The 21914-nt window shown below is 45.8% G+C and overlaps 2 protein-coding genes across 4 annotated transcripts in view; both read right to left on the minus strand.

Annotated features, from left to right (window-relative positions):
* Nucleotides 1–4067, minus strand: part of RAB11FIP4 (RAB11 family interacting protein 4) — a 105337-nt gene extending 101270 nt beyond the window's left edge. The window contains exon 1 of one of the 2 annotated variants that reach the window (XM_050319105.1): nucleotides 3859–4067. In XM_050319105.1, the coding sequence (XP_050175062.1) occupies nucleotides 3859–4002 (144 nt within the window). In that variant the 5' untranslated portion in view covers nucleotides 4003–4067. The remainder of the gene's footprint in view (nucleotides 1–3858) is intronic. The other variant, XM_050319104.1, reaches the window with a different exon arrangement.
* Nucleotides 4068–10663: 6596 nt separating this feature from the next.
* SCPEP1 (serine carboxypeptidase 1) lies at nucleotides 10664–21866 on the minus strand. 2 transcript variants are annotated; one of them, XM_050319119.1, is made up of 13 exons: nucleotides 21752–21866; nucleotides 20631–20776; nucleotides 19652–19741; nucleotides 18574–18729; nucleotides 18139–18213; nucleotides 17859–17931; nucleotides 17482–17519; nucleotides 17178–17306; nucleotides 15714–15798; nucleotides 15068–15181; nucleotides 14302–14439; nucleotides 12823–12986; nucleotides 10664–12702 (listed from the first exon to the last, which is right to left on the minus strand). In XM_050319119.1, exons 1-13 carry the CDS (start codon nucleotides 21819–21821, stop codon nucleotides 12637–12639), a joined length of 1344 nt encoding a protein of 447 aa, XP_050175076.1. In that variant the 5' UTR covers nucleotides 21822–21866; the 3' UTR covers nucleotides 10664–12636. The 2 variants fall into 2 exon arrangements, with proteins under 2 accessions (XP_050175076.1, XP_050175077.1); XM_050319120.1 differs by lacking the exon at nucleotides 21752–21866 and adding an exon at nucleotides 21141–21517.
* Between the last annotated feature and the right edge of the window lie 48 nt (nucleotides 21867–21914).

A 21914-nucleotide genomic window follows, 5' to 3' on the forward strand; every position in this document is an offset into this window, starting at 1 on the left:
GATTTTACCATGACAGATCCCTGTGTAAGCACCTGCACGGTCTGCACACCTCCAAAAGGTGATTACCTGTCTCTCAGAAAGGAGTTGTAAACATGCTCAGCCTATTTCACTTGTTGCTGAAAACTGAATGTGGAGTTGAAGTAGAATCTGGCATAATAAAACATCAACTGGCACTATCCTGAAATACACATTCACACAATCCCCTGCCAGAACTGGGGCTTGCTGAACATGTCACTCACTCACAGTGCTCCCAGACACTTGGCTGGTAGTGAAACTCCCTTCCCAGTGAAAGGGAAGCAGATGGCGAGCGACTCTTGGCATTTCTCAGTGTAATGTGAAGTGTTTCTTTAGCTGGTGAGCACATGCCATCCCGTCAAGTCACTTTGGAAACAGCCCTTCAGATTTCTACACAAACAGCAAACACCCCATTCAAGAGGAAAGGCCAGGCCCAACCCTGCTGGCTTTCAGCACTGAACCAGAAGTCTCAGCTCAGAGTTTCTGTTGTCCTGGAGATAAAGAAGCACCTCTGAAGGATTTATTTTGTCCTCTGGTCCTGTTACAGCCTCTGAGTGTTCAACTGCTCACCAATGTCCATGGAGAAAGATTAATTTAGACAACTCAGTTAAATGCCCACAGCCAGATGGGATGAACGGAGGCCAGAAAGCCAAACTGCCTAAAAGCACAAGTTGCACAACCATTTGTACGGGCAAGCAGCACTCGACAGCTAGTCTGGTCTGCTCTAAATTCAGGAATTTAGAGACATGACTCTGCTCCTGGCTGGGCCAGATTTACATGGCCAAATCATTTCTTCCTTTAGTTGAACCATGTGCTTTCTAGGGCAAAGCAAAAGCTTGTAAGCAAACTTGCTAGAAGTGTTTCCACAGCTGAAACACCTCACCTAAACAGCCACTCTGAGGCCACTGGCATTGCTGCAGTGGGCATCAAACTGCATGGCACGACCAGGATTTTGGTGTGCATGTGCAAGGCAGAATGGAATGAGGTTCAGCAGTGATGGTGCAGTCTCAGGAAAAGAAAAGCTGCTAGAAACAGAGGCCTCCAAAGCCCACTAAAAATAAAACAGTAAAAAAGTTAACCAGAAAGGTTAAAGTTCATTATTTTGACTGTGCAGGTAAGGATTGCTTCGCTTCAACAGAAGGCTGCTGCCTTGGTGCAACATTTTGCCCTTGGGGCAGTTTTCAGAATTGTTATCTTTCAGGAATGGTAACATTCAGCATGTTTACTACACACCACACAAAAACAAGCAAACAAGAAAGAAAAAGGAAAGAGAAAGAAAAAGAAACAGCCAGAAAAGGCTAAATGCCCTAAACAGTCCAAGCCACAAGCCCTACTGAAGTCAATATTAAGAATTTATAGACTCCAAACTTTGGATGGCGGTGGCTTGGAGGAGGTAGAGAAGAGGTGGAAAGCTGCTTATGCCCGGCTGGCACTACTGAAGGGACAGATACTCTCCCAGTTCATAAACATAACCCAGGGCTACTCTTGGTAAGAGTCAGAATTACTCAGACCACAGTGCTACCAAATAGGATCCCTCCTGTCACCTCACGAACTGTGTCAACAGAAGGAGCAAATGACTGACACAGGAGGGCAAATCCATCTTTCACTGATGAGAATGGAAAGATCTCTTTGGAATGTAAAGGGAGCTGAGGTGGATCAAGCCCAAGAATTGTAGCATATTCAAAAATAGAATTAATTTTCATTGACAGTAAATATGTTCCAATGTGTTAAAGGGAACTGCTCCTTAACAGTGTCTCCTCAATTTCATGAATAGAAATAGAACTTATTAGGCTCCACATAGAACTTATTAGGCTCCTGCAGATGCAAGGTTGAAAGAGTAGATTCTTGCCATCTCCAAACATCAACTGTGATTCATCACACAGAAAGCCCCTTTTTAACAAGCCTTAAAACCAGACTAGTTCATCTACAGTGGCTGTTCTACAGTAAATCTGCACTTGCAAAACTGATTCTGTATTCCTCTAGCAAACCTCTTTTGGTGATTTACAAATCCCATTTACTCAACTGCCACGTGCTCCCACCCCTGACTACACCAGACACAGGGAAGTAAACCAGAACAAGTTATATTATAACCCTGACAGATAAAAAGATACGATGTAGAGATAAGAGTTCTCTGTCCCAGATTTGCAAATATCTTATCAAACACTGCCAGTTACAACTGAACAAAATACAAAGGGATGCACTTCTCACCCCTGGCAATCTCTCCCATGCCTGCCCAGCAAGCCAGCCTGTCCTGAATCCTACACACAACCACTGACACCTGGTACTTCTCTAGTGCTGTCTGTACTGACATTTCAGTTTCCTCTTTCTCTCCATTTAAATGTTTTCCAACTAATATACTCCAATTCACTCAAAGCTTACGAGATCACCACCTGAATCCTCCTTTGCATCTTACAGAACCCGCTCCCCTCTCACAACCTTAAAGACTTCTGAGACCAAAAAGTATTGTTATGATCATCAGTGTCATCCTGCTGCAAAACAGCCAGTGGAATTTCATCAGTCTTTCTCCGTGCTGCATGAGAAAGCCACTGGTCTGCCTCCAGATAAACACAGCAGTGCAAAAAGCAATTTGGATGCAGTGTATCTGGTAGCAGAAAGGATTTAAAAATATTTCTCTTAGTTTATATAAAATTACACAACTTACCAAGAGACAAATAAAACCAGAAATCAAAGAACTCATTACTGTTGCTCATTTGTCCTTATTTTGCTAGTTAAAACAATAAACTCCATCTTCTCATTAAGAAAATGTTTAACAGACCTGTGACTATCTGTAAGTAATAAGCCTTCTGTCTCCTGGTTTCCTGACTTAATTCACAAGCTGTGTTTCATTAAGAGTGGTAAGCCAGAAGTAAGTAATTTGCTCCAACAATTACTCTGGTTTTGCTGCCTCTTCAGCATCCCTTTATAAACCACCGTTTCGTGGGCTCCTCACATTAATTTGTTTTATTGCAATTTAAAAGGTTGTTTGATACTGGTTTTCTGAACCCTGTCCCAGTCCCAACTCCACTCCTCCTCCCTGGCACCCAAAATTGCTGGGACGTATTGAAGAGTTAAGTGCAATATCCCGGGAGTTCTCCACGGGAAAGCGTTTCTTGCTGGTTAATTTCGCTGGATCTGCAGCCCTTGATGGAACCACTGACGGGAACCGTTTCAAACCAAGCACGCGTCGTTGCCCTCATTGCCTCTGGCCCGAATCCCACTCCCATTTTACACTGATGTCACGATGTACAGTGGTCCCACTGACGCAACCGCTCCGAGACCAGTGGCGCGACTCCAGATTTACGCTGTGTCACTGGAGGGCTGGAGGGAGGGATGGATGAATGGAGGGAGCCCTCGCTTCCAACCCATCACCTGCAGCTTTTGGGGTGCCCGCACAGGTGCTTCCCTGCCTGTCCAGACCTGGCTCTGCTCCCAGTACCCCAACAGAGCCGGGCACCGGTGCGGGCTCAGCTCAGCCAGGACGGAGAAAAACCATAATAAACACCTCCCAAGAAAGGCACCGCGACCCCCCAGCCCTGCCGGCACCGGGACAGGTCCCTCCACCCCAGGGGACCGCGACAGGGTCAGCCCGGGGGTCTGGACCCTCCCGAGGGATGGAGGGAGCCGGGATGTCTTTAGGGAGGACTCATGCGGGAAAGGCGGAGGGCGGCCGGGGGGAAAAGGGGTCCAGGCTGCCATGGGGAGGGCTGTGGGACCCCCCGAGGGACGGGTCTCAGAAGGGAGCGGGTCTGGGCTGCCGTGAGACGGGCGGCCCGGGCGGGGTCCGGCCGCGCACAGCAGGTGAAAGTTGCGGGGGGATCGGAGCGGGGGATTTGCCCCACTCACCTCATCCCCTTGGCCGAACTGCAGCCCCAGGGCGACGAAGTGCTCCACGCGGATGAAGCCGTCCGCATCCTCGTCGCACACGTCGAAAACCTCCTTGAGCTTCCGCAGGAACCGCAGCAGGCTGGCCGGCTCCATCGCGGGCATCAGCGGCGGGCGGGCGGCGCGGCCGCGGCCGCAGCAGCCATGATCGCCCGCGCCTTCAGCGGGTGCGTGACATCAGCGCCGGGGAGCGGGGCGGGAGGCACGGCGAGGAGGAGGAGGGAGGGATGGAGGGAGGGAGGGAGGAGAGCGGAGGGAGGACGCGAGAGCCGGCGGAGGGAGGGAGGGAGCGAGGGACGGGAGAACAATAGGGCAGAGCCGGAGGATGGAGAGCGAGGGAGGGAGGGAGGGAGGGGGGACCGCGGTGGGCTGCGCCGCCAGGGGGCGGAGAGGAGCCGGCGGGAAAAGGGAAGGGAAATCCAGGGAATGGGCAGGGAGGGAGGGAGAGGGGGCAGGGTGGGGACAGACCGCCGGCTGGCTTCGTCCCTCCTTCTCTTCCCCACGCTGAGAAAGCTGGGGCTGTTCAGCCTGGAGGAGGGAAGGTTCCGTGCAGACCACACAGCCCTGCCAGCATCAAAGGAAGCTGGAGACTGTGCACCGGGAACTCTAGTGATAGGACTAAGGGAGAAAGGGTATATAACTTGAAAGAAGGGAAATTTAGGTTAGCTATATGGAAGAAATTCTTTACTGTGAGGGTGGTGAGACACAGGCACAGGTCGTGGATGCTCCAACCCTGGCAGTGTTGGAAGCCAGGCTGGATAAGGCCTTGACCAGCCTGGGCTAGTGGGAGGTGCCCATGGCAGCAGGTGTTGGGACTAGATGATATTTAAAGTCCATTCCAACCCCTTTACCTTCTACGATTCTGACAGACCCATTTGCTGCACCTTCACTGCTCCACACATCAGTCTGACAACCCAAATAAAACACTGGTCACACTACAACATTTTTTTCTGAGGAAAAGCCATTGACCCTGTTCTGAACAGGCCCAGGCCAGGGGGAGAAAAGCTGAGTGTAGAGAGTTAAGGGACAATCAAGGAAAAGCAGGATGAGCAGAGGTTCCCACGCTCTGCTGCGCTCAAGCGAGAAGGCAGAGCCAGGCAAAGGAACTCCTCGTGGCTGGGCATGGATGGAACAGCCACTGTCCACCCACACTTTAATGAGACAGAGCTGCTAACAAACGGCATGTCCCTGCCTTTGCAGGAGTCCTCATTAAAGCCTCCTGCAACTGCTGTGCTCCATGGCTGGGTTTTAATTTGATCTCTCTGCTCTGTCCCTTTTCTCTCTTGTAGATTTTTGGACTGCTTTTTAAGCCCACGCTGTGAGCTGCCAGAGGGGAGACCAGGGATGGTTCTGGTTTCTGCATTGTGCCTCAGACCAAGAATGATGGGTCACCCTCTGGGGAGGAAGGAGCACTGGCTCAGTGAGGCTCAGGTACTTATTGCCTCTGCCAGCACTTCTTTCCCGCTGTGGTTGCTGAGCACAGGTGACCATCCATCACTGAGTGACATTCTGGAGGTGACTGATGAAGCTGTCCAACTAAAATGACCATGTAAGTGCAGCAGGTTTTGAATCCAGACAGTATCCATTCATTTGCTTCCTTCACTAAGAGAGGTCCATATGGCCCTTAGCAACCCTGAAAATCCCATGATTAGAGCAAGCTGGTCAAATTAATCTCTGTTCTGGGAACCAATAGGAGCATTCTCAGGAAGCTGTATTTCTTTGAACATGAGTCTCTCATTCCTTTTATGTGCAAATTCAGGGTTAGGGGAGAGGTTGGCTTGACTGTAAGTCAGCTGTCAATCACAACACAGTGACAGCACACACTGCAGTAGCAATACAGCTCCCCCATGTATTCACCCTTTGGCACAGACATATAGAGCTGGTTCCAGAGCCTCTGCCACATTTACCTTCCTTTAGTTTTACAAAAAATACTCAGGAGTTCTCCTTTCCCTCACTGATGTACTAAAGGGTCTTTCCAGACTGGGAAAAAAAAATAAATCAAAGTGCAGAGATCAGATAGGAGCCTTGGGAAGCAAAGAATTTAGGAAGAGATGTGAGGACATCTGAAAGAGAAAAGGGAAGCAAAATATTTGATCAGCAAACTTCTCTGAAGTTGTCTAGTTAGAGCAGGATTCTTAAGATGTGGGGATGTTTAGCTTTTATCTCTGAAAAAAGGAACCCTTGAACTCATCTTCAGGTTACGTGGGGACTGAGCTCAGCACAGCCCTTGGGGGCACCTATTCAAAAATCTGTGATCTGGTGCCCCTTGGAACTGTGGAATCAGTTACTGTCAGTCTGACTGCTCTGAAGTGAAGTTCAGCCTCTTCAAAGCCTCAGAGCACATCTGTGTCACCGTCCCACTTTGTTTGCTGAGATGTCTCAGTGAGTCCTTGCACCCTCTGACTCACTGCTCTCTGTGCAGGTGGGCAGCTGTGCAGTTCCAGACTGGGAAGTGGAGTTACACTAAGTACTGTGGTGGAAAAAAAAGGAATACTTATTCTTGTTCGCCTTGGCCATGGGAGGAACTCCCACACTTTGGGTTGTGCTCAGTTTCATGAAATCCAGGTAATTTCCACTGATTCTCTCTCTTCCTGGAGAAGGAAATTAGTCTAGATATGCAAGTAGGGAGCAACACAGATTTAGACCCCAACTGTCAGTATTAAAATCTGTGTCGTTCTTTCATTAACTTGGTGGGGAGGGGGAAGAACAAAAGCTCCAGGTTGAGACACTACAGTTTGGGGAGTTAGCACTGAAGTCTGAGAACTGCCACAGACAGGCTGAGTGCCAGCAAGCACTGGAACCAAGCTGATAAGAGAGCTGAAGAGGCTGTAGAAGCTGTCATTAGAGGCAGCTGAACATTTTGAGCCAATATCTGACAGCGGGGAGATGATTTGACAGCACTGAACACGGGAGAATTGGGATGGGAGGTGTTGTCAGTAAAAGTCTGGGATCCGAAAGCTGGGGGTGCCCCATGGGTGCTGAAGTCAGGACAGGGAGACAAACCTGTGCCACCACTTGCTGGGCAACTGCACTGCCAAGCTAGAGTTTTTATAAGGCTGGATCAAGGATGTCGGTTTTTATTGCCAGTGGATGGAGCTGGCATTACTCCTTGCTGCTCTCTGCTTCTCCAGGCCTAGGTAGGACACGTCTGCTGGTACCAGTGGGCTGTTTTTCCCTGCTGGTGCATCAAAATGTTTAATCAGAGATGTTTGGCAGCTTCTCCATTTGACTCATGCACTATGTGAAATAAATATTTTACATCCTGCCAATCTAGTTTCCTGAACTTGAAATAGGACTAGGGGAGGTGATTTCATATTTGCCCATTAAGAATAAATAGTTCAGTAGGAAATATTTCATTGAATAGCACAGGCCATGGCTGTCATCTGCAGGATTTCTTTACAATCAGCTGCTTTTCCATCAATGTCACTTCCACTTACACAGAAAATTGTAATCTGGTGTCAGAAACAACGTCTGAAGAGTGCATTCCCCAGGGCTGATGACCTTATCTACAATTCTGGTTGTGATCCAGAATATCACAGCAGCTATTTGAGACCCAGCCTCTCAGAACAGCTTCACAGAACAGTTTCTCTTTATACTATACACGATATAGCCCTCGTTGAATATTTGTCTTCTAATGGTCTTACTGTATTTTGAATCAAATCCTGTTTCCCACTGACTGATTAACAACATAACAGATGTGCTTTATCAGTTGGGTATTCTCTTTAAGCATCACAAACAACAGGTAACAGGCAGCAAGAATTAGCTTATTAACACTCTTGCCCCTGAGAACTTAAAAATATTACTTAAGAGGTAATGGAGTTTTCTCAGACAAGCTTAATGAGGTACGGCACAGAAGATTCTGGATTGAACGAGTTTCCAAGTGCTGCCCTGGTGTTTCCAGGGACGGCGCCAGGAGCTGGGATGGCAAGGCCCGCGTGTTCCCATGGCATTTGGAGGTCTCCTTACTCCACCGAGTGGCCGGTCATCCCACTGCACATCGGTCCCAGCCCAGGGAATGCACGGCTGGCGAGGTGAAGCAAGAAGAACAATACACAAACCAGAGGTGATTGAATAGGATGGGATAAAGCCTGCTTTCTCCCTCTTCCAACAAGTCCCACAGTCCTCCCAAATGCCCCGAGGCCAAACCTCTCTTTGGCACATCCCAGAAGCCTCCCTGCTGCCTTGGGGAAGGGACAGCACCTGTCCACTTTTCTCTAGACAAGCTCTAAGCAGTTGGGCCGAATTACATTGCCCTCAGATTATAACATGCAATGGCATCTGGCTACCTCTTGAAAGCAGTGAAATGTTTAAAACTCCAAAACCCAGTGTAACAGCTACAGCCAAGCTATTTTCAACTTCTACCCCCAAAAGAACTGTCAAGTGGCATTCCTCTCTGGAATTAAGCAAACCACATTAACAGACCTAAGCCACAAATTCTTGGAGACCATTTTTGCCTCCTCTCCCTCCCTCCATTTATTAAAAAATAAATGATTCATCATAGAAAATCACCTAGCTAGATCAGAACCGAGGACACACCAGCCAGTGTATTTTCTTTAGCCTAACTCACCCATAACACAGCATATGAACTGTTCAAAGTTCTCTCTTACTGCTTCAAATAAAGTTTCTACAATTTCATTTATTTTCTCCTACCCAAGATGGACTACACACCATCTGAATAAACACATTCCATCTGCAGTTTTACTACAGCAGACTACAGGAATGTAATTCCCAGATACTGCTGTATTTAGCAAGGAGAAATGGGACAGAATAATAAAATTAGAACATGATATACCACAGTGATGCTCATGCCAAACAGTGATCACTTGGTGCGTCTCCAAACAGACTGTGTGAGATGAGTCCCAACTGGCTGAGCAGTGGAAGATAAAGAACAAAAAATATTTATACAGGAGGATGTGGGTGCAGCATCATCATCACTGTGACCATCCACGGACTGTGGGGCTAATGGTGCTGAGCAACAGGCTGTTCCAAGAACACACTGCAACCAGCTTGTAGAGAAACACCTCTGAAAAGGACACTTTAGGAACAGAGGAGCAATCAGAAACCTTAACCAGGCTGGTTCTGGCAGCCTTTATAATTGCCTTTGAAAATGACTGTAGTAGGCGTTATCAAATCTAGTGACTGCAGCTTGCAGATGGAATTATTCCAGCTGTCTCTTAGGCTTGGATGATTCACAGCATTTTAGAACTGACACAGCCCTAGTCAGAACAGTATCTACCTATAAACTCACTGCATTAGGCCACTCAGACTAACACACCTCTAGTTCTGCAGGTATATCCAACATACCCTCCTACCTCAACCACCAATCACAAAGCAAAAAAATTCCCCCCAAGCAGTGACCAAATGACATTTGTTCCTCCATAAGAGCTAAAACTGCTCTTTAACTACCAAATCTATTATATAGCAAATGCCAAAACCAGGTTCTGAGAAAGCCTGTGAGGGTGAACTCTGCTCTATTCAAGTTCTCACTGTTCCTTCATCACTGTGGGCCAGATAAATTACTCCTTTCCTGAATCCCTCCTGGAAAAACCATTAATGTATGTGAGAGTTCAGAACTGACACACACAGACTGTCCTGCAATACCTCAGAATATTTACAGGATGGGAGACACAACATGACAGTGAAGAAGTGCTCTGAGATTTCCATTGTGTGCCTCTGTACACAGACATTCTGCTTCTGTTGTGGCTTTGAAAGAAACTTCTAGATTTCTTTTTCTGGCTTAGAAAAGGTAGATTGTTATAGAAAGCCAAAACTGCTTTTGCTGAAGCAGCAGTGGTGAATTATTGATTTTTAACACAGATTTGTTTCTGTGAAAATTATCTTCAACTGATAGTAAAAGCAAAACTGAGCAAAACAAGTCAGTGGCTGTCAGGATACCTGTGCAGTCAAAGCCTGCAGCTGCAGGGGATGAAATAAAAATGCTGTGCTGTTTTCTCCTGACTGACCCAGCATCTGTAAAAAATCTTATTAATATTTAGAATGACTCACTCTAATGGATTTGCCAAGTGACTGCCCTTATCTGGAAATGACACACTGCATGAAATCCAAATGGACAAAGTATGTCACTGCTAATCAGATACACACAGCAGGACTTGAACTCCTTTCAAAGCAACTGATTTCCTACAGCATCTGCTGGACAGGTGACCTACCTTTGTGATGATCTAGAGCTGTGACACACCAGTGACAAAGCCTCTGGGGAGATAAAAGGAACCCTCCTTGATATTAAAGGATATCTGCTTTTTTGCTGTTTGCATTTGAATGGACACTATTTAAAGGCCTGTCTCTGTGGGCAAGTATTTTTATTCCAACAAGTTTAGATCTGGCATAGCCCCTAAAATCAACAAATCCCTAACACCAGCCTTGTTGAAACCATCCTTTTTCCTCATAAGCCATCTCTCTGCCAACTGAAAACCTGCAGAAGCTGCAACAAAGCAGGACAAGAAACAGATGTCTCAGGCCTACGCCTGAGCACAAGCTCTAGGCAACGTGAATCAATGTCCCACTTGATGAAGAAGTGTAAGAACAGCACTAAGTGGTGCTTTCTGGAGAGACCATCTTCTTAATTCTTTTCCCCTAGCAAGCCCTATAGTATTACTATATTAGGCATACTGCAAAATACTGTATATAACAGGACTGAGAACCACAAGCCAATTCAAACTGCTGCCATGGTTTAACCCCAGCCAGCAAACAAGCACCACAAAGATAGTCCTGAGAGAATCCGAAGGGTAACAGTGAGAAAACTCATGTGTTGAGATAAAGGCAGTTTAATGGGAAAGCAAATGCTGCACACACAAATGAATCAAACCAAGGAATTCATTCAGCACTTCCCATGGGCAGGCAGGTGTTCAGCCATCCCAGGAAAGCCAGGCTCCATCACATGTAGCAGTTACTTGGGAAGAAACACCATCATTTCAAATGTCCCCTGCTGAGCCTGGCACCACATTGTCTGGGATATCCCCTGGGTCAGTTGGGATCAGCTGTCCTGGCTGTGTCCCCTCCCAGCTCCTGTGCCCTTCAGCCTTCATGCTGGGTGAGGAGCAGAAGAGGCCTTGATGCTGTGACAGTGACAGCTGCTCAGTGACAGCTAAAACATCCCTGTGTTACCATCACTGTCCCCAGCACAAATCCAAACATAGCCCAGACTATCAACTATGAAGAAAATGAACTCTATCCCAGCCCAAACCAGCACACTGCCCAGGCTCAAACACGCTGATTTGCTAGGCAAGTTACTTAAAAATATTCCAAGAATGCAGATGTGCACACTTACACACTTCCAGCACCCTCCTCTTGTTCATCTAAAAGCCAAACCAGAAAAGATGTGATTCTCAAGCAGTGAAATCAATGTGATGCTGAAGAGAGATCAATTAGACCTATTTATTCCAACAAGTGTTTAAAAAAATAAATCTGGATTTGCATTGCTAAAGTTCTCTAGAATACAGTTCAAGGAGAGAACACAAGAAAGGAAAGCAATTATTAGGTGCCAGTGCTGCAGCTGCTGGGTGACTGCATATGTGTTTACACAGCATTATGCCTCAGCCCTTGCTGAGCCAATGCTATCAGGCATTTCAGGACAGTTTCAGTTGCTGAAGTAATTGAAGGGTTGCTATTTATTTAGGATTTTGACAGCTGGAATAAGCTGTTGTGCCTCCTATCAGACACCAATAAACAGCAGCAGCTTTGTGCTCTGTAGCAGAAGTCAAATGATGTCTGACCAAGTCTTTTCTTAACCAGTATATAAAAAAAAATGTTGTTTCAAACTAACAGGTCTCTGCAAGACTTAAAAAAAAATCTTTAAAAAATATAGATCTCTATATTGTATACCCTTCTTTTAAACACTGCTATTATCTCTCAGAACTATGCTACTATTGTTCATATAATGCTCCTTTCCACTCTCCAGGCTAAACCCAGAAGGTTTCAGTGGCTTCTGTCCATTAGGACTGTTTTCTGTACAAGAAGAGGGTGTTAACAGGGCTCCTGCTTCAGCACACAGGAAAGCAGGAATTCCTGCTGGATGTGCTTTAGGTGTTGAGGCTAAAGGCAAAGTTTGAGTAACAGTTATTAAAAAGAATGAAAACAAGAAACAAATGGCCACATGAAAGAGGTAAAATACTCCTCTGGGGGGTGTTTTTCTCTAAGACAGGAAGCCTGAAGAATTCTGGATCCTAACTCAGGCTCCCCCAGCAAGATGAGATGGACTGTGATTCCTCTAAGGCAGGTCCTCTATCCTGGTGTCTCTATATCTTCAGCTTGTAATCCAGCCAGGTGACTCAAGCAGAGCCCTGAGGACAAAGGAAGGAACATTCCACGGCCTCATGAAGCAGATCAGCTCTCAGAGAGGAACACAAAGCAAATCTGTCAGGGGTCAAATCAGTTTTAGTCTTGGTGTGTGAACAGAGAAGGGAGCATTCAGGAAAGGGCAAGAGCACAAAATCCTTCCAAGTCAAAGGATCCGAGTTAGTTCTTTATGACAGTGGACTTCCCTCTGAGAGAGTCATTTATGAACAGTATTTAAGGCAGCAAATCACAACTTAAAAATTCAAAAGCAACAACTCATTCAAGGAAAAAAATTGCCTTTCCATGAGTGCTTGTGCACTTTATCAGGAGATCAGAGAGGTTGTGTGTCCAAACAGCCATTGCTCCTTCTTCAGCTCAGGATTCTGGACTCACTCCTCAGGAGCCCTGGGGCTGGGCAGGAGGCCAGGCCAGCTGGGCTCCCCTTCCCTAGAGCTGCTGCTGGGTCACCATCCTGAGCATTTTCAGTGCCATCTCCCCTTGGTCAGATGGTACCTGGCACAGAGATAAGCACACAATAAGCAGCTGCTCTAAGGGAGCAGACAGCAGGCACAAACCTTCTGCAGTTTCCTTGCTGATAATGGTGCCCCCCACCCCAAGGAGGTCATTATTTACCATGTGCCCGGCCTTGAGAATCCAGAAGAAAGCGAAGTTCTTGTAGGCCTTGTAGAAAGCAGCTGTCTGGGTGGATTCTGGAGACACATACAGTGCCTTCCACTTTTTCTGGCTGAACTGGTCCAAACAGGGCCATTTCAGTTTCCGGATCCATGCTTCCTGGCCTGGAGGAGATTAGGGATATGACTGATTACAGATACTGACACAACAGCTTGGGAGTCCAGTTCAGCTGGATGCCCACTGTACGAGCTACCAATACAGCAGAGTGAGCAGAAAGTCTCTGTGTGCTCAGGTTCCAAAAACAATTTTGCTATGCTTAGGAAAATAATCAAGGCTGGCTCAGGACAGGCTGAAAACAAATCAGTGGAGGGAGAAGGGGAAAGCAAACACTGAAGGTGTGTATGAAATGGACTTATGATTGCACAAATTAAAGATGTGCCTCTTGGAGGCTCCGCTGCCCCAGAAATTCCAATGTATTTTGCTTTACTTCTCAAACACTTGAATGTCCTGCCATGGAGAAGGATCAGCCACACCAAGCTCCCATCCTGAAAATCAAAGGACACTGCTTCTCTGTTTGTTAGACACTCACTGAGAAGAGCCTGGAAAGGTTGTTTTCAGGTGCTGCTAGAGAGGGTGGTCAAGACAGAAAAAAGACCAATCCAGGACATCAAGGGTGTCAAAGCTTTAGCCCACCTATGAACTATTGGAAGAATTTACTGATGTTAACTGCAGCTCCATTTTAGCTCAAAATGTGATAAACTGAAGCACCACTAACTGCTAATCTGTTCTGATGGCCTAAATACTGTTTCCTGGATTTATTGATTGCTTCATTGTTCATGAAGGGCACCTGAATACCTAAGTGGGCAGAGACAAAGAATAAAGCTTTTCACAACACAGGAAGGTGTTTGGTGGTCTGTGACTGAAGATTATTTAACTCAAAAGAAAGGATGAGTGGAAAGGAGCAGGGCAGTCTTGTAGCAGGAAGCACTTCAAGAGGACTTGGCCTCCCCCCAAACTGCCACTGGACCGAATCTGCATCTTGCAAGCAGTGAGGGACAAACAAAGCCCAAGATGTGCAGGAGTCTAGATGTTACTGAGGGCAGGTGTGATCACTCTTCAACTGCACCTCCCTCATTAACTACCAACATCCTTCATTTATGAACAAGCACACATTCATACACACATATATATGCATCTATCCAGAAGAGTTAAGTGAATTATTGGCTTCACTGACACAAACAACTACTAATGTTTCAGATCCATTTCTCAGCAGTATAATGGAGGTAAAGGATTTCCCTCTCTCGGAGGGATATAAGCAAAACATACTAAAAGCTGCTCTCTTATGACTGTAGTATTTAAGTGTTGCCAGTTAAAAGATTTGCATAGGAGACTGGAGAAATCCAGGTACCAATATCCTGGCAACTTCACATTCTACTCATCAGATGTTCTGTTCCCAACCCCAGCCAAGAAGTTCCTTACCCATGGTGTCAACAATGAGATCCAGCTGCCCATTATAGACTGTAACATTCACGTTGGCTGCCAAAAGCTGATCAACAACATCAATGACAGGTTTCATGAAGTCCTCAGCCATGTTCTCGAAGACCTGTCTGGACTGACCTGGTTGGAGCCAGAAAGACAAATTTTAACTGATCCTCAAAGGATGTCATCCCCAAGCATGGTCTAAAGGTTCTGAAAGGCAGTTCACAACAGCATAAAAACCAGTCCCAGCCCAAAGTGGCAGCCAGTGATTTATCAGTCTGAGGAACCAAAGGGGACCAGAAGGCAGCCAGGCTCTCACTGGAGCTCACAGACAGCACTGGAGCTCTTGGCTCCTATTTACACACACAGGGTGCTGGCATCCATCAATTCTTTAAACCTTCCTTTGTGTTTTACACCCTGTCCTCCACACAGTGCATCATTACATGATACCAGACTTTTGGCAGAGAAAAACTGATGGCAAATTCAGCAAGATTGCATGAAAAACAGAAACCAAGTGCTGAGACACAGAGGATCTTCTGCCTCCCTCCCCTTGTATTTTTAGTTACTTGGCTAAAGACAGATACAAGCAGCAGAATTGGAACCAGAACCACACCTGCCCTATGACATCTTCATTTCTGAGATTAAGTCCCCTTCTTAGCCCCCAAGGATAATGACAATGGAATGTGACCAATTGCTAGAGCATCTTCCTGCAGGCTGCAATACTGTGAACAGCAGCAATGGACTCGTTAGGTGCACAGGAATGTACCTCCCCATTTCACACAGTCAGGAATAATCTTCAGCTTCTTTCTGATGGGGCCATTCATCAGTTCATCCAGGCTGTCCTGGTGCATTTTTCTGACATGGCGCTGGTAAAGTCGCACTGGAGAAAGAGAGAACCCTTTGATCAGTGCCACATCAAAGACACTCATCCTGCACAGATAATTCCCAGTGTCACACTCATGGCCAACAAATCCTGCTCTAATGAAAATGCAACACCACAGAGAGAGATTTGTTTCCTTTTACTAGAAACCACTGATTTCACACTGATGCTCAAACATCATGGAGCAAAAGAGTCTCATCAGACTGTTGGTACTGATGAGACATTTCTGTGTCCTAACTTGAAGACAGAAATGAAAGACAACAAGAGGAAGCAACTTAAAGGTCATAAAAATATGTTGTAATTATCCTGAGTGCTTCCTTGCTGTAATTTGTGCAGGATGTATAGGTGGAGGTGTAATCCATAGGGTTGCTCCACATTCCTATCCATCTCTATTTATGCAAGAGTAAACAAGTTCTGCTCAGGAGAATATCAACATCCATTTTAAGGATGTGCTAAACTGAGGCTCTTTCCACTACCAGAGCTGAAGGTATGAATGCAAACATAGAAGCCTAAGCATTTAAATACAACTTACTGAGATGGAGATTTTCTTGTTCATCTGATTTCACTTCTGGAGCCTCCTTAGTCATGATGTTATAGAAGTTCACATTGTCTGTGTTCTGAAAACACAAGGTAATTTCAGTAACACTAACAAAACCATTTCTCAGATATGAGGAACAGACTATTCTGAAAAAAAAAAAGGTAAGTGAATCCTAAATAAAGGACCCTGTGACCTTCCACTTTACCAGCACTGCAGAAAGATACTTATGGAAAAACTTTGGTTCTACATTTGCTTTGAGAAGTGAGGAAGAGATTCCTCAAGCCTGTATTGCTCACTCATGGGTTGTGCCAGAGATACTGTTTACTCCTCCAAAACAGATGGGAAGCTTACAGGAAGCCTTACATCCCACAAATGACTGTGGATTCTCATTACTCATTCCAGAGAGCTGCAGTGCCAGGTGATGCTTTCAGATGGGCTCTGCTGCCACATCTAGCCTGGCCTGGTGCTGCCTCAACATCCTTCCAACCTACAACCCTCCAAAAGCTAAAATGCTTCCTCAAGAAGTGGTGATAGGTATGAGCCACCCATCTGGATGTGTCCAAGGATCGTAGAATGAATTTTTATAGTTCTGAAGGCCAGAAATCAGCTCACAGCAGCAAGCCCAGAAGAACTGCAGTGCCTTCACCTGCCAGCACCATCACAGCTGGGAGGAGGGGACAAGACTTGAAGAGAAAGGTAAAACAGGAACCACAAGTTCCTTTCAAACAGCAAGAAGTGAAACCAACTATGTGCGAGGCACTCTCAGTTATGAAACAACAACAATAAAAAAACCAACCCCAAAAAAAGAGCAAGAAAAGGAACTGGCTCCAGATTAGCCTTTTTGTTTGAGGTAGCCAGATTCTTACCTATACTAAAGCATAAGATGCTACAAAGAATGAGATTTTTGGAGCAACCTTTCAACAGGAGAGACAAGAGCAAAACTTCACCAATATTTTAAGCTGGAACTTGCCAAGTAACAAGATGTGACTCACAGTAACAGGACATAACTTGAAGTTCCTTTCCATCCTGTACATCTATTGTAGTTCTTCAAATCTTGAGATCTGTGCTTAACTTGAAATTTGTGTCTTGCTGGATGCAGTTTTCAATATTTAAAGTTTTCAAGGAGATATAGCTCATTTAATTTGAAACTGGATTCTCTGGAAATCAGCAGGACTGCTTGCATGCTAGATATTAAGCATCTATTTAAGTGATTGGCAGGTTGAAACCTTGATGCAATACAAACCCACGAGAGCTGCCCTATCTACTGCCTCTCTTAATCACACAGTGGTGCACAGCAAACAAACAGCTCCTTTACATCAGCACTGGGATAAAATAAATACTGGCAAAAATGACTGGGCAGGAGAATTCCTGCCAACCCAGTTCTTATAAAAAGGATAACCTGAAATCATGTGCCTCCCCAGGCACCAGTTACTTACTCATGTTGGTCAAAGATCTCACCTCTTCAATGACACCTTCAGCCTTGCCCCAGAGCTCAGTGGCCAGCCCATACTGATTTTTATTTATTGCATCCATTATATCTTTGGCAACAGCAGTCACCTCTGCTAGACCATTATCATCGAGGAGAGACTGGAAAGCAAACACAAAGGAGGACAGCTTTAATTGTGATTTCACATTCATTTATTGCTAACAGCCTCCACGCTTTCGAGGGTTTGTTCTGGGTAAGAGCTAACCTTAAAATGCAACATTCATTTATACTGTATGGCAGCTCAGGTGAGGACCAAGAGTTTAGGAAGGTACTTACAGTGCTGTAAAGGTAGGGCCCCCAAGACAGCACAGAGTCTAAAGAAACAGAACAGATTTCAAACATGGAACTTTGTGAAGTACGATTTAACTTACTTTCCTTTTATTGTGGCAACACTGACCATGACAAAAATGTATGGAGATGAATTGGTCAGTAAAAAAGTACTGTCAGCTCAGTTTAGCCCTAAGGTTATTTCCACAGAGCAGGTTCTTTACAAGTCCTGCAACATCATTAACCCCCTAAAGCATTAATCAGTGAAATCTATTCACTTAAGGCAGGCATGGCATTTTTGACTTTAGGTGCTCATGGAATGATTAAAGGAACCAACAAAACAAAACACCAACAAATCACCCAAAGTCTGAGGATTTTCAACATACCCAAGGGAGAAATCCATGAGTCTCCAAGAGCAGTCCCCATAAAATTGCACTTTATGGTCCCTTTTTGAACAGCCTGGGTAAATAACAGGAAAAACAAAACCAAACAAAACCACAACTTTCAGTTAGATAGTCATGACTCCAGAATCAGTTTTCTTTAAGTGAAAAAGATTCAGTACCATTGTGAATTAGGCAACAGGGACAGTGTATTCCAGAAAATACAAGAACTTGTAGAACATCACATTTTCAAGTGAAAAACAAACCACATCCTTCAGCTACTTACGTTGTGCAGCTCTAAGGCAATGCCAGCAGCCATTTTACCTCCATAAGATTCCGAAAATATGTAGAATGGGATGGTCTGGGGAGAGAAAAGCCACACAAGGAACTCGCTGGGCAGAGGGCAGAAGATACCTCCAACCACACCCCACAGAAGCCAGGCTGGTCACCTCTCCCCACCAAACACCCAGTATTTTCCTTATGCTTCTCAGCTCACTCTAGACAACAACCCACTCCAATGCTTATCTAACCAACCCCAAATTCAAGATACAACTTCTGACTTGTGGGGAGTAAGAGGCAGTGATTATACCTACACTGAGTCCCACCAACCCCTACCTAGCAGCAAACACTGCCCATCTGGAAATACGTTCACTAATTCTTTCTGAGCTCCACTTAAAAGCAAAGAGAAAGGAAATGCTGAAGGAGAATTCATTTCACTTACTTGGAATTCCGTTCTGCACGAGAAGAATTCTCCAAGGAAAACCATCATATCAGAAACTACCATGGAAAGGTTTTTGGCAAACAAGCTACAGTCATCCACATAACTGAATCCAGTGCCCACAGGATTGTCCACAAACAAGATACTGGCTGCCTGCAACTGTACAAGCAGAAAGAAGGTTTGTATGAAACCTCAGCTCAGACCCGGCCAAATACTTAAGTTTTGATGGCACAAATGATTAACTGAGACAGCAAATCTCTGGAGCTGAAAGAACCTTGCAGAAAAATTAGGTGAAGGACCAAAAGAGAGAAATGGTGCAGGTGACACTTTTCTGTCAGAATGCAAAATAAAGAAAAAGGTTTCCTTCTAAAGAAAAGTCTTATCTTTTGGGTTGCTGAGATTTTGTGAGATTGATGTGGTAAATGATATTGTTGTATAGTTACAACTGTAAAATAAAATCAGATCAGCACAGAGAGCTTCTGTACTTTTGTACACAGCAGTACAACATAAAGTCTTTCAAACTGCCCAATCTGCAACGTGAAATGCACCCAAAAAACCCCAGTGATCCAGGGGCAGGTCACCCACACGGTGTGGGGAACTCCAAAGTACGACAGACTATTTGTAGCTCAGAGCACCAATACATTTCAATAATTAAACTTCTACCTTCATAGGCAGCTGTAATTTGTTTTCCCTTGAAGGCCACACTGGACCTGTAATTACAAGCCATACATTTTACACTGCCATCCATCCAGAAAAAGCTCTATGACTGCACACAGTGAAGCTGTGATCTGAAATAAGACTTTCTACAATCTCCCTGCTCTCTGCTTCCCAGATATCTGCATTTCACAAATTCATGGAAGCCCAGACATATTCCAGCAAATCAAATTAAGAGGTGCAGTCTTCAGCTCTACACAAGGTTACTCCTATAAGCCAATTTATTAACCACACTATTTCAAGATGAAATATTATAGTTCTACTGAACTTTACATGAAAACAGTGTGGTTTTGCATAGCAGTCATCTGCTTACACAAGCAAACAAACATTTGCAATCAATAATTAGAAGTTTAACTCTCTACTGTACCCAGGTTGTATTTCTTGGTTTCAATTCTTTGTCTAATGGACCGATCTCTTCAAAGTTCCCAAATCCACATCCTGAAGATCCTGGACCTCCCTGTGGGGAAAAACCAAATGACAAAGAAGTTAAAAGGCAGCCTGGCACACGATAGATAGGAGAGAAGGAAAAGTGAGCCAGTAAGTAGAATGACAGAATGCAAATTTTAAAAAATGGCTTTTGCACTACACATTAATTCGCATAGCAGGCTCTCTTCCTCATCTTTCATTATGTGCACACATCCCGTTTCTGAGAGCAAGAATTAAATAGAGAAGCAGTCACTTGGGAGATCATCTGATGAGCTGCATGCTATGTGGGCAGTTTCGAAACCCTGTTCCCTGAATAACGAATGCAAAAGTTAGTGATCTGCAGGGGTTTGCAAGTCATTAGTTTAACCAGCATGTACAGCATGTGCATTTCACCCTGATGAAATAACCCAGAAAGAAAAAGACCAAGTCCTCAAAGTGAATAAATTCAAATTAACTTCTGAAATGTACTGCTGGAGGTGACTGTGGGGAACACTCCACTGCCTTTATCAAACTGGGATTGAATGGCACCAATCTCTAAACAGAGTCTCTCTTACTTCTTTCCATGTTAAATCTCTGATTATTTTATTTCCTCTCTCTCTCTGAACATTGTTTAGACTGCAAGCTCTCCAGGAAAGGAGCTATGACACTACAATGCACAAAAATCACTACTGTTGTGTGAAAGACAAGAAAAATCTCCACTTCTGGAATTGAACTTGATGTAAGGCGAGCAGCTGGGGACAACCCACAATTGTAGGATGTCATCATCATTGTTTCTTCCCAACCTGAACAACTCATTCACAAGGTGAGTCATTTAGAAACGGGCAATTTTCAACCCTGTTTCTGCAGGGCTGCAAGATACCAATCAAACTGAACCACAGATGGAAAGAATTACCACGTAGGTGTCTTTCAGCAAACCTTACCTGAAGCCACAAGACGAGAGGTAGTTCTGTGAAGTCTTTGGTTGGGTTATTTGCATAGTAGAGCCACCAGAACATGTGGGCCTTATTCCGAACCTGCACATATCCCCACAGCTCTTTGGGCTCTTGGGACTGCCTCAGAACTACACCTTGGGGGGAAATAAAAATTAAGATCAGCCAGGTATAAAAGCTCAGCTTTGGGCTTTCCACTACACTTGTTCCAAAATATTACATTTCAGTCTTGGGTGTGGTAATTAGAAGCGCTTCCATTAAAGAAAAAAGTTTACTATAAGAAACCTGCCTATACTTACACCCCCACCCACAGCTGAGTTATCATCAATGAATGAAGCTAAGTCTGTAATTAAGTGCTTCCTTATCAGAGCCTGGCATTGGAGCTGCCGCCGGAATAACAGCCCAATCACTGGTATTATTTGTACTATCAGGAAACACTTCAAGTCTTTCCAAGGCCTGAGCTGAACAGGCAGCCCCACCGGACACGATGGAATAACTCACACCAGCTTCAGGGTCTCCAGGGCTCACAGAATAAATATTCCGGGTTGGGAGGGACCCAGAGGGCCCATTGAGTCCGACTCTGGAGTGAGTGGCCATGAGACCTCGGCGTTATCAGCTCCGTGTTCCGAAGAGCTGAGCTATCTCCAACACTTTGATCTGAGTGCTGGGCGAGACCAAATCACTACAGTCCCCAAGGACAGCCAAGGCAGGCCAAACAGAGGGCCACTTTTTCAATGACTCCAAGATCTAATCCTAAAGTTAATGAAATCAGTACAGCCTGGACACCTTAAGCAATCACGCTATCGCCCCCCTAGGACAGGCACTTCCCCAGCACAGACCTTTGAAACTCCATCCCTTATCTCCTGGGCCAGGGCAAAAGGCAGCAGCGCGCCGGAGGAGCAGCAGCAGCAGCAAGGCTTTTCCACGCCGCAGTGCCCGGGCTTTGCTGCTCCCGCTGCCCCGTTGTCCCCGTCCCTCCCGGCCGCCAGCCCCGGCAAGGCGGCGGCACCGCGGGGCTCAGCCCGGGGCCTGCGCGGCCGCGAGACGCGCTGTGCCCGGAGGGTGTCGTTCCGTTCCGTTCCTATCTTATCCTGTCCCGTCCCGTCCCGTACCTGCGGTCCCCGCCGCCAGCACCCACAGCAGCAGCACCCCCAGCGCGCTCCCGGCGCGGCGCGGCCCCATCGCTCCCTCAGCTCCCGCGGGTCACGCGCACGGCCCCGCCCCGCCCACGGCCCCGCCCCCCGCGCCCGCCCCGCCTCCTCCTCCTCCTCCTCC

The sequence above is a fragment of the Myiozetetes cayanensis genome, unplaced genomic scaffold (assembly GCF_022539395.1).
Source record: "Myiozetetes cayanensis isolate MyiCay16 unplaced genomic scaffold, myiCay2020 scf22, whole genome shotgun sequence".
Taxonomy (NCBI): domain Eukaryota; kingdom Metazoa; phylum Chordata; class Aves; order Passeriformes; family Tyrannidae; genus Myiozetetes; species Myiozetetes cayanensis.

What these genes read in the sequence shown, in the direction of transcription:
- SCPEP1 (XM_050319119.1), bottom strand. Translation starts at nt 21,821, where the DNA reads ATGGGGCCGCGCCGCGCCGGGAGCGCGCTGGGGGTGCTGCTGCTGTGG. An exon ending in TGACTGTGTGAAATGGGGAG is followed by an intron (nt 14,440 to 15,067) that starts GTACATTCCTGT and finishes GGCTCCAACCAG; the next exon opens with GTCAGTCCAGACAGGTCTTC. An exon ending in TCTCATTGTTGACACCATGG is followed by an intron (nt 12,987 to 14,301) that starts GTAAGGAACTTC and finishes AATCTCCTCCAG; the next exon opens with GCCAGGAAGCATGGATCCGG.